Source organism: Geotrypetes seraphini, chromosome 5, assembly GCF_902459505.1.
Source record: "Geotrypetes seraphini chromosome 5, aGeoSer1.1, whole genome shotgun sequence".
Taxonomy (NCBI): Eukaryota; Metazoa; Chordata; class Amphibia; order Gymnophiona; family Dermophiidae; genus Geotrypetes; species Geotrypetes seraphini.
The window spans coordinates 66,736,132-66,751,524 of record NC_047088.1 but is presented as its reverse complement, the minus strand read 5'-3'; the positions used below and the strand labels follow the sequence as shown (position 1 = coordinate 66,751,524).

General features: G+C 40.6%; 1 protein-coding gene across 1 annotated transcript in view; it reads right to left on the bottom strand.

The window, feature by feature from the left end:
• Positions 1-11,107: 11,107 nt before the first annotated feature.
• Positions 11,108-15,393, bottom strand: part of DNAAF6 (dynein axonemal assembly factor 6) — a 56,298-nt gene continuing 52,012 nt past the window's right edge. The window contains exon 7 of the mRNA XM_033947226.1: positions 11,108-11,978. Coding sequence (XP_033803117.1) covers positions 11,849-11,978 — 130 coding nt within the window. The 3' untranslated portion in view covers positions 11,108-11,848. The remainder of the gene's footprint in view (positions 11,979-15,393) is intronic.

Here is a 15,393-nt window from a genome sequence, read left to right as displayed (position 1 = left end):
TCATTTACAGCTCTGATTCTTGTGGTAAACAGAGGACCAAAATATGAACTAAATACTATGGTGGGATGCTTTGGTCAGAAATGGGCACTTAACAATATCATCTTAGGGCCCAATATTTAAAAGGACATCCAGGTATCAACACCAGATAAGTCCAACTGACTGGAGCCATACATATTTTAGTGACATTATCTGGATAAAGCCACTGAAAATGACTGCAGGCCACCGGATATTGCTGGGGAGAAGCAGTAATTTATCCAGATATTGGCTATTACTGAATATTCAGCTGTAACTTGAAATGCTGAATGCAAAATTTGAGTATCATCATATTAATTGCTATTTCTTATATATTGATGTCCTTGAATTTTTGTGTGATGTATATAGACAGTGAAATGTAATTAATCCAATCTATGGTGTTCGGTGGCTTTCTTTGTAAGCAGACTTTGATAAACACATAAGGCAGTTGTTGATCTAAGTACAGAAAACTTCAGTAAGCAGTACAAAGTCAGCCTTTTTAATTTTTTAATTGCTAGCAATAAAGTCAGGATACTGCATTCAAAAAGCCTTTTGTCAAACATCTTTCACTGTTCATAGAGACAATATTCTGCCATTCAGCTGCTGCACAGAGAAGCAGATTACATATGATTATTTATCAGATATTCAGAGGCCATATCTGTTTATATTGACCCAATGGATATGTGCCCACACAAAAATGAGGCAAAGGATCTACAGCAGATGGATGAACACTAAGAAGATACAGAAGAACACCAGACAGGGTAAAAAAGCTACTGCTGAATCAAAAACAAATACCCAATCGAGTGTAGCACTTAATCAGCATGCCCACCAATTCTAAAAATCCCTTATTCTTAAAATTATAGAGCACACAAGTATTTTCAACTGATGTGATTTTTAATATGAGAGCCCCCCCCCCCCCCAGACACACACAATGGGCCACACTCAGTAAATGGTGTTCTGGCATTACTTAGTGTCACCTGATGAAGGCATAGCCTTATGACGAAACTTGGATCCTTTTTGGGATGGATCGCTTTAAAACAATAAAGATACTACATTTAATGATAAGGACATCTCTCTTGCCTTTTTTTTTTTCACAGTTTGACAAGTTTTTCTCTTTGCTTGGTTCGTTTGGCTCAAACATCGGCACCAAGAAAGTTGGCACTAAGCGCTATTCTATAAAGGGCTCTCTGGGCTGAGTGCCCTTTATAGAATAGTGCCAATTCCCACCCCCACCCCAAATGTGGGTGCTAGCAATTACACCAGCTGAGACATGTTGTAAATGCTGGCAACCATCTCATGGTATTTAGGTGCATAAATAGCGCTATTCTTTAATATTATCCCCAAATTGTTGTAACATCCTTGACTTACCCATGCCCCTTCCCATGGCTATGCCACCTTTTGAGTTGCATGATATGGAGTTTAGGCACAAATCCTAATTAGTGCTAATTAGCATAAATTATTATTAGCATTCAGTTATTGACTGTAATTAGCTCATTAACTAATTAAGTTCCACACAAATCTCAGAATCATGCTCAAATTTGGGTGCTCAACTATAAGCAACCTTTATAGGATCCACGGGTTTGTTCCAAAGTGATACCAGCCACAGTCTCTCTCAGCTCTCTCCATGTTATGGGTGCTTTTTCTCTCTCTTCCTTTCTCCATTGGTGGGTGCAGTGATTAAGCACAAAACCCCATCGTTTTGGTACTTGTTTTCAATTCAATGAAAACTTTTTTTCCCCTTGCTTGATGTTCTTCTATCTATTTATTTAAGGAGATCCTACTAAAGCAATAAAATTATGCAGGTAGTACAAAATTTCTGTTGTATCTGCATGACCTTTGACCCCCCCACCCCTGGAACTCCTCAGTCATCATCAAAAGTTGGGTGTGTCTGTCTTGGAATTGAGAAGCGTAACAATTTATCTGTTTAGGTAGAAAAATTGAAGATAAAAAGATATTTTTTCTCACAATTTCCTGTAAATTTAAGGTGAAAATGACTATACAGTATATTGATTCTATTTATGCATGAATATATTTTACAGTCTGAAACAAAATTTGAAATGGCTATTTTTATATTTTGTGACTTGCTAGATAAGCAGCTATTTGATTTAGGGTCTGAGTCACCAATATGCAGTAACTCATGCTAATATTACTACAGGTTATCATGCATTTTTCAATTAGCCAAATGAAAACAAAGGGGCCAGCAGCAATTAATGCATGCTCCTGGCCATGTGGATTTCTGCATTATGGGGCATAATTATCAATGGGTTACCATAATTCATCCTCCAAAGCAAACTAATTTGTTACACGGCGTCACAACGGTAATTGTTCCAACGGAGGCAGACAATCAGTTAAAGAAAGTGGCGATAAAAGTCTCCTCAAACTCCAGAAACTGCTCGCACCATAAAAGTGTATACTGTATATGCTGTCATACTTCATATCATATTAGTACAAGAAAAAGGGTTCCCTGGATCATCAAAGCTATATACTGTACTGTAAACTTACATCTTTAGCACAAACTAATACAATTTTCACAGTTATAATCCCACCTCAGCATCATTGGATATATATACGAGCTTTTGGAGAAATAAAGGCATTTGTATGTATCAGATGAGTTGAAGGACACTTTTTTGGTGCTCACCATTCTGACTGGGACAATTCCACCTTTTTCCCCATATAATCTTACATCTTTAGCACAAAACTAATGCAAACAATGCTAGCGCACCTTAGTAAAAGGAGCCCAGCCATAAAACTAAGGCCAGGAGCTCCTGAGCGCTTCTTACAGTGGCTGGCACTCACAAACATGAGCTGCCCCTCCCCATCCTCCAGTAATGACATCCCACTGCTCTGACTCTCCCTGAATAATATACCCCCATCCCAAAGTCCCCTCCAATTACAGGTTCCCCACCCTGAATGCTCTTCCAACCACCCAAAATACACACACCCTCTCTTATGTGAGAACATCACAGGGGAGGAGACATAGGCATCCTGGGACTGTCGGCCAAGTCTCTTCCCTGAAGAAGCCCTTTCTGGATACGTCAATCGCTCCTCCTAAACTTACTTGCTCCACTTCATCACTGACGCTGACCCATTCTGCTTCTATTCCTTTCTCTCCTCTCCTCTACCTTCCAAAGTATTTAGATCAATGCTGTCTTTTTAAAATGTTTATTTTATTTTTATTTTTCCTCTAACTCTACTTTTCACTTCTCTATTACCCACCAGGTACTTTAGTTAGATTGTGAGCCTTCGGGACAGTAAGGGAATTTTCCAAGTACCTTTCTTATTTCTAATCTTAATGTATATTTTCTGTAAACCGCTTAGAACCTAACGGATGTAGCGGTATATAAGAAATAAATTACATTACATTACATTACATTAGCCTCCCCCCCTCCCCAAGCCTTATGTTATGATTGATGATGTCTACTGGTTTAGGACATGTTCATTGTTCCTGCCCCTCCTGTGCTGGGTTCAAAATAATGCTGGTGAGCCCTAGGGAGTCAAGCTGCCATGTAAGGATATGTGGAGCCCCCGCCCTCCCCCACACACACATGATATCCCCTCCACCCTTGAGACCTCCTGGGATAGAAAAATAAAGCCAGCTTTTTAAAGGCAGTATTTTTTTTCATAAATAACATAGCTTATGATCTTCAATGCACGCTGTATTATTCAGTTCACATTAATGAACTGTTTTGCAATCACTTACATGCTTTGTATCTCATTACTATGTAACATGTGGTACCTCATATTAATGTATGTTGAACAACAACACAATCTAGGGCTCTAAAGGTGGGAGTCGCCTCTAACTACCCCTCTAAATGCATGCTTTCATTATATGAGAAAATGACAGAGGGCCGTCACAACACAGGGAAACAACAATGTAGACTTGGAGAATCACCAGCTCTTACTTTTGACCAAACAAATTATTAACGGCTGTACAACGGTTCATAGACAACGGCGCGAAAGACAAAGGCGCGCACCGACAACTGAGCGCAAGACGGAGGCGCGCGCTGAAGAAAATTACAGTTTTTAGGGGCTCCGACGGGGGGTTTTGTTGGGGAACCCCCCCCCCCACTTTACTCAATAGACATCGCGCCGGTGTTATGGGGGGTTTTGGGGGTTGTAACCCTCCACATTTTACTGTAAACTTAACTTTTTCCCTAAAAACAGGGAAAAAGTTAAGTTTTCAGTAAAATGTGGAGGGTTACAACCCCCCCACACCCCCAAAACGCCCCCACAACGCGGCGCGATGTCTATTAAGTAAAGTGGGGGGTTCCTCCCCACACACCCCCGTCAGAGCCTTAAAAACAGTAATTTTGAGCGGCGCACGCCTCCACGCTGCGCTCAATTGTCTGGGCGCGCCTTTGTCCCGGCGCGCTTTTGACCTGACACCCTGTACAACAATATACAAATTTATCAAGAATGAATCTAAATATTAGCTACAAATAGAAGCAGTCAGTTTCAAGGAATTCTGTTCAGAAGACTGGGTTTTTGTGTTCCATATCAGTGCATAAATTCTGAGTTACGCTTACTTAGAATGGTAGTTTTCAGAGAATGTCAAGAAAAATCTGAAACATATTATTATAGAGATTTAGCTAAATTCACAGATCATGGGGAAGGTTCATGACTGTCAATCAGTGATAGAAAAATATATCAACTCTTACTACTGTATTTGCATTAGCCCATGCACATGCATAGAAAAAAGGTCATTATGTTCAGCTCCTTTTGCATATGAAGGCAGTATAAAATTCTTGAAAATCTTTACTAATGCTTATGTCATGTGACTCTCCATTTTGCATATCATTATCCATGTGGGAAACGAGATGCCCAGTGCTGTTTGTAAAATACATACAAGTATGCTAATAAATGCGTACATGAATACTCGGTGGTACATACCATGATAACATAAGAACATAAGAAATGCCTCTGCTGGGTCAGACCCGAGGTCCATCGTGCCCAGCAGTCTGCTCACGCGGCGGCCCAACAGGTCCAGGACCTGTGCAGTAATCTTCTATCTGTACCCCTCTATTCCCATTTCCAGTAGGAATTTGTCCAATCCTTTCTTGAACCCCAGTACCGTACTCTGCCTTATAACGTCCTCTGGAAGCGCATTCCAGGTGTCCACCACACGTTGGGTAAAGAAGAACTTCCTAGCATTTGTTTTGAATCTGTCCCCTTTCAACTTTTCCGAATGCCCTCTTGTTCTCTTATTTTTCGAAAGTTTGAAGAATCGGTCCCTCTCTACTCTCTCTATGCCCTTCATGATCTTGTAAGTCTCCATCATATTCCCTCTAAGTCTCCTCTTCTCCAGGGAAAAAAGACCCAGCTTCTCCAATCTCTCAGAATATGACAGGTTTTCCATACCTATTATCAGACGTGTTGCTCTCCTTTGAACTCTCTCGACTAACGCCATATCCTTCTTAAGATACGGCGACCAATATTGGACGCAGTACTCCAAATGCGGGCGCACCATCGCCCGATACAACGGCAGGATAACTTCTTTCGTTCTGGCTGTAATACCCTTTTTGATTATACCAAGCATTCTATTCGCTCTCTTAGCGGCCGCTGCACACTGTGCCGACGGCTTCATTGTCATGTCCACCATTACCCCCAAGTCCCTTTCCTGGGTACTCTTATTCAATAACATCCCTCCCATTTTATAGTTGTACCCCGAGTTTCTGCTCCCCACATGTAATACTTTACATTTCTCAATGTTGAACTTCATCTGCCATTTCGCCGCCCAATTTTGCAAACTTACATGGACTAAATAAGAGCGGTATCACTTGGGTAATTCTATAACACTGCACCAAAAAAATGCATGCAAATGATTTGACTTAGCTATATATGTACATGCAAAAATGACAGTATTCCAGCTACATGCTCTTCCATAACCTAGCACCAAAATATGACGGTGTGTAATTTGCAGATGAATGTGCACATAGGCAGAGTGCACAGTTGCACATGTGAATTACAGAAAACTATTATTTATATGTGTTCTTGGTAATCTTAATGCAAGTATTTTCAGCAGCTCTATGGCAGGTATAAGTACACATGCCTAAAATATAGGTGCATATTTGCACTGCTATGCCAGCATTCAGTATACAAAAATAGGCACATACTTTTTTCTTTATTGAATAGGCTCCAAGTAGGTGCCTTCTTGGCCTAAAAATAGGCACAGTGAGGCCGATATCAGACTGTTGGATTTAGCCAGGCTGACCTCCATGGTCAGCACTAAGCCTGGATAGCAGGAGAGTGTGATGTAGTGGTTAAAGCTACAGCCTCAGCAACCTGAGGTTGTGGGTTAAAACCCATGCTGCTCCTTGTGACCCAGAACTGATAGGGAAAAATGCTTGAGCACCTGAATAAATTCATGTAAACCATTCTGAGCTCCCCTGGGAGAACAGTATAGAAAATTGAATAAATGAATAGTGTGAAAAGCTTCAGTCTCTGATGACCAGAGCTGGTATTGTGATGTCATAATGTCGCATTCCACCAATGCCTAAGAGCTAACCTCATCAGTGATGTCACAATGGCTTGACTGTCCTATACTTGGCTCACTTTTACTACATTTTGATTTCTAGAGTGGCACAGCAGTTAAAGTTACAGCCTCAGCACCCTGAGGTTGTGGATTCAAACCCACACTGCTCCTTGTGACCCTGGGCAAGTCACTTAATCCCCCCATTACCCCAGGTACATTAGATAGATTGTGAGCTTGCAGGGGCAGACAGGGAAAAATGCTTGAGTATCTGAATAAATTCATGTAAACCGTCCTTAGTTCCCCTGGGAGAATGGTGTAGAAAATTGAATAAGTAAATAAATAAATAAAAATATACCAGTGACCAGAATTGACTATCCAGTTTATTTTTGACCACTGTAAACTTAGCTGGCTAAGTCGATATTCAGTTCTGGCCACCTAAGTTTATAGTGGCCCAAGACAGATCAGCTATTTAAGTAGCTTGATTTGGCAAATATGTAAAATCTTATTGTCCATTAGATATTTGTCCACCAGTGATTCTAAAATTAGCTCCACTACAATTTAGAAAAGAAGTATTAGGCTTGATAACATTCATACTGCAGGATGGTGAATTTCCATCAAATTTAGGACACATTTTAATCACACTGATAATTAAGAATCCATAGCGCTTGTCAGCAGCTATAGACCAATCGTGGCAATCCCTTTTTTTGGTGAAACTAATAGACGGACTTATAAGTATCAAACTAATTATCTTGAATGATTTTCAATTTTGCACCCTTCTCAATCAGGATTCTGTTCCCTCCACAGTACCGAGACAGAACTAGTATCTTTACTAGATTATTTCTATCTATTTGTTTAGTGTAGGTATGAATGCCCTGATTTTGCAATTTGATCTATGTAGCACATTTGACCTTGTTGTCCATGAAATCCTACTGAGATGCCTTGATGCAATTGGAATATCAGGACATGTTTTCGAATGATTTAGAGCAGGGGTGTCCAACCTTTTGGCTTCCCTGGGCCGCATTGGCCGAAAAAAATGTTTCTGGGGCCGCACAAACGCGTAAATGCTGCAGCAAGATAGAGGAGGGAACCGGCAAGATGATAAACACCCGAGGGCAGCGGAGGAAAACACTGCATCGCCCTCGACCGGGGCCGCACAAAATACTTCACGGGGCCGCAGATTGGATACCCCTGATTTAGAGGTTTCTTGCAATCTTGTACTTATCAGGTTCGCTTTGAAGATCAGTGCTCACCTAAATGAAAGAATTCATGAAAGGTACCTCAAGGCTCCCCTTTCTCTCTTACACTTTTCAATTTTTATTTAACCTCTTTGGGAACTAGGTTATCTTCCTCTGGAATTAAACTTTATAGTTATGTGGATGATATAACCATTATAGTCCTGGTCTCTGCCTTTTCAGCTGACACATTGCAATTTATATCTTCCATAATTCACTCAGTAGAATCATGGATGAAAGATTTCAAATTAAAACTCAATTCAGATAAAACTAAATTCTTTTTAGCATCACCATCTAATAAGATCAAAGAAGACACTTTAAAAGTGAATGGGATTGTCTACCCCATTTCACCAGTTATTAAAAACCTAGGGACTTATCTGGATCGCAATTTATCATTAGATGTACAAATCAATGCTCTAGTTAGAAAATGTTATTTTTTGTTGTGGAAACTTCAAACCATCATCATATTTTGACTTTTCTTCTCTCAGGCTTTTGGCACAATCACTGGTTTTGTGCTCTTTAGATTATTGCAATATTATCTACTTAGTCTCATGTAAAAAGAACATTAAAAGGATACAAATCATTCAGAACACTGATGCTGGATTAATATTTCACTTAAAAAAAATTTGATTACATAATAAAATATTATTGGATTTTACATTGGTTGCCAATTGAAGCAAGATTATTATTTAAATTTGGCTGTATTTGTTACAAGACATTGCCTAACTACCTTGTTGATCAATTTAAGGGGGTCTTAAGGCATGCTAGCTGATTTAGCTTGTGCTAAAGATTAGCGTGCACTAAACGCTAACACACCCATTATATTCTATGGACGCGTTAGCATTTAGCGCGCGCTAAATCGGCTAGCTTGCCTTTGTAAAGACCCCCTAAATTTGTTAACAGAAAGCGTATCACTCATGATTCTAGACTATTTGCTTTCCTTACATAAAAGGTTGTTTGCATTAACAATTTTTCAATAGAATTCTAGCCTATCAGGCGGCTTGTAATTTGATATCAAGTTCTAATTTCTATCAAACTTTTAGAAAATTGTTAAAAATTTATCTGATAATATTTTTTCATAACTGGGATTATAATTCACCGTGAATGTACAGTATTTTACTATTGTTAACTGCACCGAACTGCAAGGTAGTTGCGGTATAAAAGTGAATTGTTATGTTATGCTAACTAGCGCTTTCAATTTTGTGGATAACTGGCTGAGTCATGTGACATAGCTGGCTATCTGCTATCCACTATTATCCAGTACTAATATTCAGGAGCCATTCTTTGCCAGTTACATAATACTGCATATCAGACCGATTGTTATAGAATTATCTCCTAAGTGATGATCTTGCAACATACACTTTATAAGATGCCACTTACCACCAAAATGATATGTGAACAGAGAATCAAATAAACAGCCAAATAAAAGATTTTTTTAAAAAATTTTGAGGTGGTATAAGACGTTAGAGAAAGAAACACAATTGCTTCCTCAGTTACTGTGTTAGATCCCAGGTTGGACAGGTAGTCGACGCTTATGCCAGCTTTGGAGTACCTGTAAAATGCTAATGGGCAAAGTTTTAATAATATATTGAGAAAGTCAACAACGGGGTTGATATTTGAAGTGATTTAACCAGCTAGAAATGGCTCCTGACCAGTTAACCATCTCTTTGGGGCTAACCGCTAATTTTCAGCCAGTTAGTGCTACTGAAAATAGCTGGTTAGTGCTAAATATTATACTTAACAGCTCTGGAAACCTATAAATTCAATGCATGTACCCAATCATGGCCTGGTATTGAATTTCCAGGTTTAATTCCAGCATAGTTTCCTTTCTCCTTTATGTTACCCTCTCTCCTTCTTTTCTATAAATGATTGTAGTTCCACCCTTCTTCCCTTGTGTCTCGATTTGTCATGTAATTACCTTAGGTATTAATGGTATGTTAATAGTTTTATTTTTAATGTAAAGTACACCGCTTTGAAAATTTTAATAAACTTGATAAACTTAGTGGTCAGCAAAATGAAGATTGCCACTGGTTGAATTTTGGGCCCCAATATGTGCATTTGTTTGGGCTGCTCAGAATACACCTCCTTTAAATCTGTGTGTCCTAAAGCAATTCAGCGAGAAAATAGCTGAATTCACTCCAACTTTCTGTCCTCCAGACCTTCAGCAGGGTCACCAAGACACCTAGCAGTAATATTTCAGTGTTAATGCTAGGGGTCAAATTTCAAGAGATAATACTGTGATATTATTGCTGGAGGTTTTGGTGGCCATTTTGAACACCCACAGGACACAAGCGGAAGTGAGTGGGAACCATTCCTACCTTAAGACATCAAGGACCATTGCTACATCCAGGATCTGGGTTGAGAGTGGGAATGACTTGCAATCCAAGGGACATTTTTGAGGGTATTGGTGAGTTTGGAGGCTGCCATGTGGAGGCATCTTTGCTGCTGGGGGGAAGGGGAAATATTTAAGAAAGCTTGTATCAGAGTGAGGAATACCAATGCTGAGATTGTTCCTTCTAAAGAGAAAGCAATGATTTTAAATAATGCTGGGGGTGGGGGTAAGGGTGGAGAATTTTACCCTCATCTCCAGCTTTCTAAACTATTCCTCCCTCTTCAAAAGGCGGGGCTTGGACATACAACCTTGCTCCTATTTTACACGAGGCTTTGTTTGGCAGAGACTTTTGTAAAATAATATTGGACAGGCTTGTTCAACCTTTTTCTATCAGGGGCCATATTTATATTTTGTAACATTTGGCAGGCCAAAACACACATTGCTGTATTTTACTAAATGTTTTGTCAAATAGTTGCAAAATAGAACACAGTGTCATCCTCTCCTCAGCCATTACCCAGTCTCCTTCTCTCTCAAGTAACCCCTCCCAGACTTCATTCAGTCTCTCTCTCTCTCTCTCTCTCTCATGTACCCCCAAACCTTCACCCAATCTCTCTCTCATGTACCCCCCAAACCTTCACCCAGTCTCTTTCCCTCACCTGGCTTCAGCTGCAGAAAAACAATAGGATTCCTGCCTCTCTACTGTGACTCGGCTCTTTACAAGTCTAAGAGAGACTTGAAACTGCGAGATCAACACACACTTCCAGCACTACACAGTTCAAACTTACAGAGATCTGAGTTTCGGCATGGAAGAAGGAATCTTGCATTAAGAACCACATGAATTATCAAGTTTCTGAGGACCAGGTTCTAGCCCCCGGGCCATAGGTTGGAAACACCTGATATAGGAATTCCACACATCCTGACTTGGATATTTGTATTCCCCTATAAGTCCTTTCTAAAATTTGCCTCCATGCATTTTTATTATATATTTTTTAAAATACATTTTTATAAAATAGGCACCTACATGGCCTTCATACATATTTTAAAATAACTCTTACAAACATCATTTATAACTTGTTTGTTGATATTTATTGTCTATCATTTGCTTGAAATGGTTCCAGTTTTGGATCATAACAGGAAAAAAGAGTAGCCATCTGCTTTTTCAGTCATGTGTTCTAATTTATTTGCTTTTCAGTTTACAAAACTTGTCTTAAAATAACTAAATCGCAATCAGGAACAACTATTTTAAAATGATTGCAAAGCAAAGAAACACAAATTGTGGGTCATGTTGTAAGCCGCCTTCACCAAGATCTAAAAATATCTGGTAGTGACCAATTTTTAATCTTTGGCCTCACAATCCAAAATTTTGATTTAGCTTTCACCTTTATAGTAGCTTAAGGTGAGTTAAATTCAGGCATATAGCATATTTCCCTGTCTCTAGAAAGCTTGCAATCTAAGGGCTCTATTTATTAACATGTGTTAATTAGCGCAGGATAATGTGATTTACTGCATGCCCTGTTATTTTCAGAGGGGTCTATCTGCACTAAACTTGAAGCAGTGTGCAGTCATGTGCATGAAAGCATGTAAACTGGTTTATTACATTTGTACTTGAGGCAGTGCAGCATGTATAATCAAATCAATCATGCATTTGGACTGACAATTGTTGAACTAGCCAGTCTAGTTGCTTGAATTGACTGTTACCAATGAATTAAGCAACCAATAGGCAGCCACTCAAACAGTATGAATAGACCAAATATCACACCTTCTTCCTCTGCCTCAATCTATTCCCATGAAGTTAGTTTCTTAAGCGAAGTTAATAAAGTCAAATTCCCTTTGCATGGGTAAAATGATTTCCAGAATCTGCTTCTCTGATACAAAGTGAGCTTTTCCATTTTTACTATCCACAGGGTGAGGAAGGTGCAGTCCCAGCTTGCTGGAAAAAAAAAAAAGGGAGAAAACAGTGTGAATTTGCAGATCTATACAACGCAGCATGTGTGAGGATGGAGGGGAGAGATAGCAAAATAGGTTGTGGCCAGTAGGGGGAATTATGAGTTCACTTTAAATATGGCTGTGCAGATAAAAACCAAATTTTTCTGTGCTCTATTTGCTCTTGATTCTAGCTGTGATGCTGTGCCAACAATTCTTTGTGACTGATCACTGCATTTCACTTTTTGATTTAAGGCTCTAGTGATGCACAATTGTACAATGCAGATGAAAAGTGCTGTACATGCCACATTCATTTTGCTGTCAAAATAGTATACATTTGAATAATATTTAGGAGATCCCACTAGGTTTGCATCTGAAGAAAATGAGAACTGTGGTAACATATATAATATAATGTCACAGTCAAATAGAAATGAATCATTCCAGGAAAAAAGAAAAATGAGCTTAACTTTATCAGAATTTTATTTTGGGAAATGGGAAAACTTGTTCTTTTACTTTTTAGTGCTTAGGCAGCATAATCTCATTACATGCAACAACTGTGACACGCCCATTGTTTAATACAATATAACTGACCTTCCCTTCTCAAAGGAAGATTTTTTTCTTATTATCTCTTAGACCCTGATGCTCAAAAGCTTTCTTTGGCAGTAAGAGTCGATAAAGCACTCTTACTGGAATGGAATGCTGTCCTGCCGATGCACAAAAGGGTTCTCCATGGCTGCTACCGATTGTCATAGCAGGCACCAAGAATCCTCTGCTAACGCATTACAAGCTCATTAGTAATCTAAAGAGCACTCCCTGTAATGCACAGCAGGAAAAACGGTTGTTTGGCTCATGCAATGACAGGAAAGTAAGATTATTTGACAGCTCAGGTCTTGACTGAAAGGAACTGAAACGGGGTTTCGTCTGCAGGCTCCAACTTTGGAGTTGGCAAAGGATTCCCCAATCAGCTGTTTTGGTTTTTTTAATGGGTGCAGCTGTTGTGCATGCACAATACAAACACACACACACACAAGAGCTTTACCTATTAAAAATAAAAGAAGGCCCCCCCCATTCCTCCCACCGAGCTCTTCCCCTGACACCCCCCATACCTACACTACAAGATGGCAGGATGGATGCCCACTCCCTCCTACCACCATCACTACCCCACCCCTCACTACCCCACTCCCCACCCCAACCTTCAATATAAGATGGCAGGAGGGATGCCCACTCCTTCCTGCCACCATCACCGACCCCCCCCCCCAGTACTTTCAATACAAGACCTATAGGAGGGATGCTCAGGTGCCTCAATAAGGGCCTTAGGCCCCTCCCAGTGCATCCCAGCATGCACCAGGAAGGGGAAGACCTGTGATTTTGAAGAAATGGGCCTGCTGGCATGAGGGAGTGGGATCCTTCCTGCCGGTCTTGTATTGAAGGTGCGGGGTGTTGGAGGGTGATGCCTGCATGGGGGATTGGTGGTGATGGTGGCAGGAGGGAGTGGGCATCCCTCCTGCTGTCTTGAATTGAAGATACGGGGGGAGGGGTGCCAGGGGGCTATGCTCATAGTCATACAGCAGGTATAACCGACTCGATCCAGGCAGGAGGGAGCCGAACCCCTCCTGCCCCAGTGACCCCCCTACCCCCCTCCACTAAGATATGGGCAGAAGGGATCCCAGGCCCTCCTGCCCACGATGACCACCCCCAGGACTGCCCCCGAACCTGCCCACGATGACCACCCCCAGGACTGCCACCCGATACCCCCACTCCCCCTTTACCTTAAAAAAGTTGGCCGGCAGATGGGTCCCAAGCCTGTCCATCCGGCAGGCCTGCCATACGCAGAATGGTGGGCCTTAGGGCCTGATTGGTCCAGGCGTCTCAAGCCCTGCCCACAGGAGGGGCCTTAAGCGCCTGGGCCAGCCGGAATTGGCGGGGCCTTAGGCACATGGGCTGGATTGGGGGTCACTGGGGCAGGAGGGGTTGGGCTCTCTCCTGTCCAGATCAGTTGGCGGCACTTTGGGATCGTTATCGCGGCAGGAGAAATGACCATCTCTCCTGCTACAATCGTTGCTGGGAGTGGGGGTATGGGATGTGGATTCTGTAACCGGTGTTCTTTTTGACAGACACCGGTTACAGAATCCAGCTTTTAGGTGAAGGACTGGCTCCTCCTTTGCCTAAAGTTTGGGACTTAAGTCTTTTTTTTGTTTGTTTATTATATGTTGTAAGTGTAGATGTAGTGGTGGTCTGGGCATTTAAACAGCTGAACGTAGAGGCAGGCCATTATAAAAAAAAACAAACCCCTCCTTTTAGACTTTTTTTTTTGAGAATGGACATTTTCCCTGCTTCTACTTTCAGCGTTTAGGGCCTAGGTCAAAAGGAGCCTTAGACGTTTTTTTTTTTTTTATTATGCTCCTCCACCTATTCTCAGAGTGAAAAAAATTTCCTCCAATTGGTTTTAAAGTATTTCCCTATAACTTCGAGTGTCCCCTAGTCTTTGTAATTTTTGATGAAGTGAAAAATCGATCCACTTGTACCCGTTCTACTCCACTCAGGATTTTATAGATTTCATTCATATCTCCCCTCAGCCATCTCTTTTCCAAGCTGAAGTGCCCTAACTGTTTTAGTCTTTCCTCATATGAGAGGAGTTCCATCCCCTTTACCATCTTGGTCGCTCTTCTTTGAACCTTTTCCAGTGCCACTATATCTTTCTTGAGATAAGGGGACCAGAATTGAACGCAATACTCCAGCTGAGGTCGCACCATGGAGTGATACAGGGGCATTATGACATTCTTAGTTTTGTTAACCATCCCTTTTTTAAATTCCAAGCATTCTATTTGCTTTTTGGCCGCACATTGGGCAGAAGATTTCATCGTATTGTCTACGATGACACACAGATCCTTTTCTTGGGCGCTAATCCCCAAGGTGGACCTTAGCATTTGATAACTGTGATTCAGGTTTCTCCGAAACACGGACCATGTTGGGTCCGGTCTTCATGTGAATGAGAGCTATCTCTTGGAAATCAACATTTTATTGACTTTAATAAAAGTTCCTGAACCTTGTACATTTTTTTCTGCAGTTTCTTTTTGTTTATGTTGTTCTGCCTTTACTGCAGACTTGTTGGATTTTTCTTTGTTTTGCCTTGTTGAAGTTGAGGAACACCGCTATATGAAACAGGCAACCAATGATAATTTCTTAAGAGCAGAGTGATACAATCAAATTTCCTAGAGTAAAAGGCCAGTTTTACTGCAACATTTTTATTAATTGAAGATGCCTTAAAGAAGATGTTTTAAGTCTTTTTTATGTAGAAAATTACATTTAATGGTCTGAATGATTTAAAACAAGAACACAAAGAGGGGCATTTTAGATATGACACATAAATCCAAATTTGGATGTTTTGCAGACGACGGACAAAAATACAGTTGCGAACATGA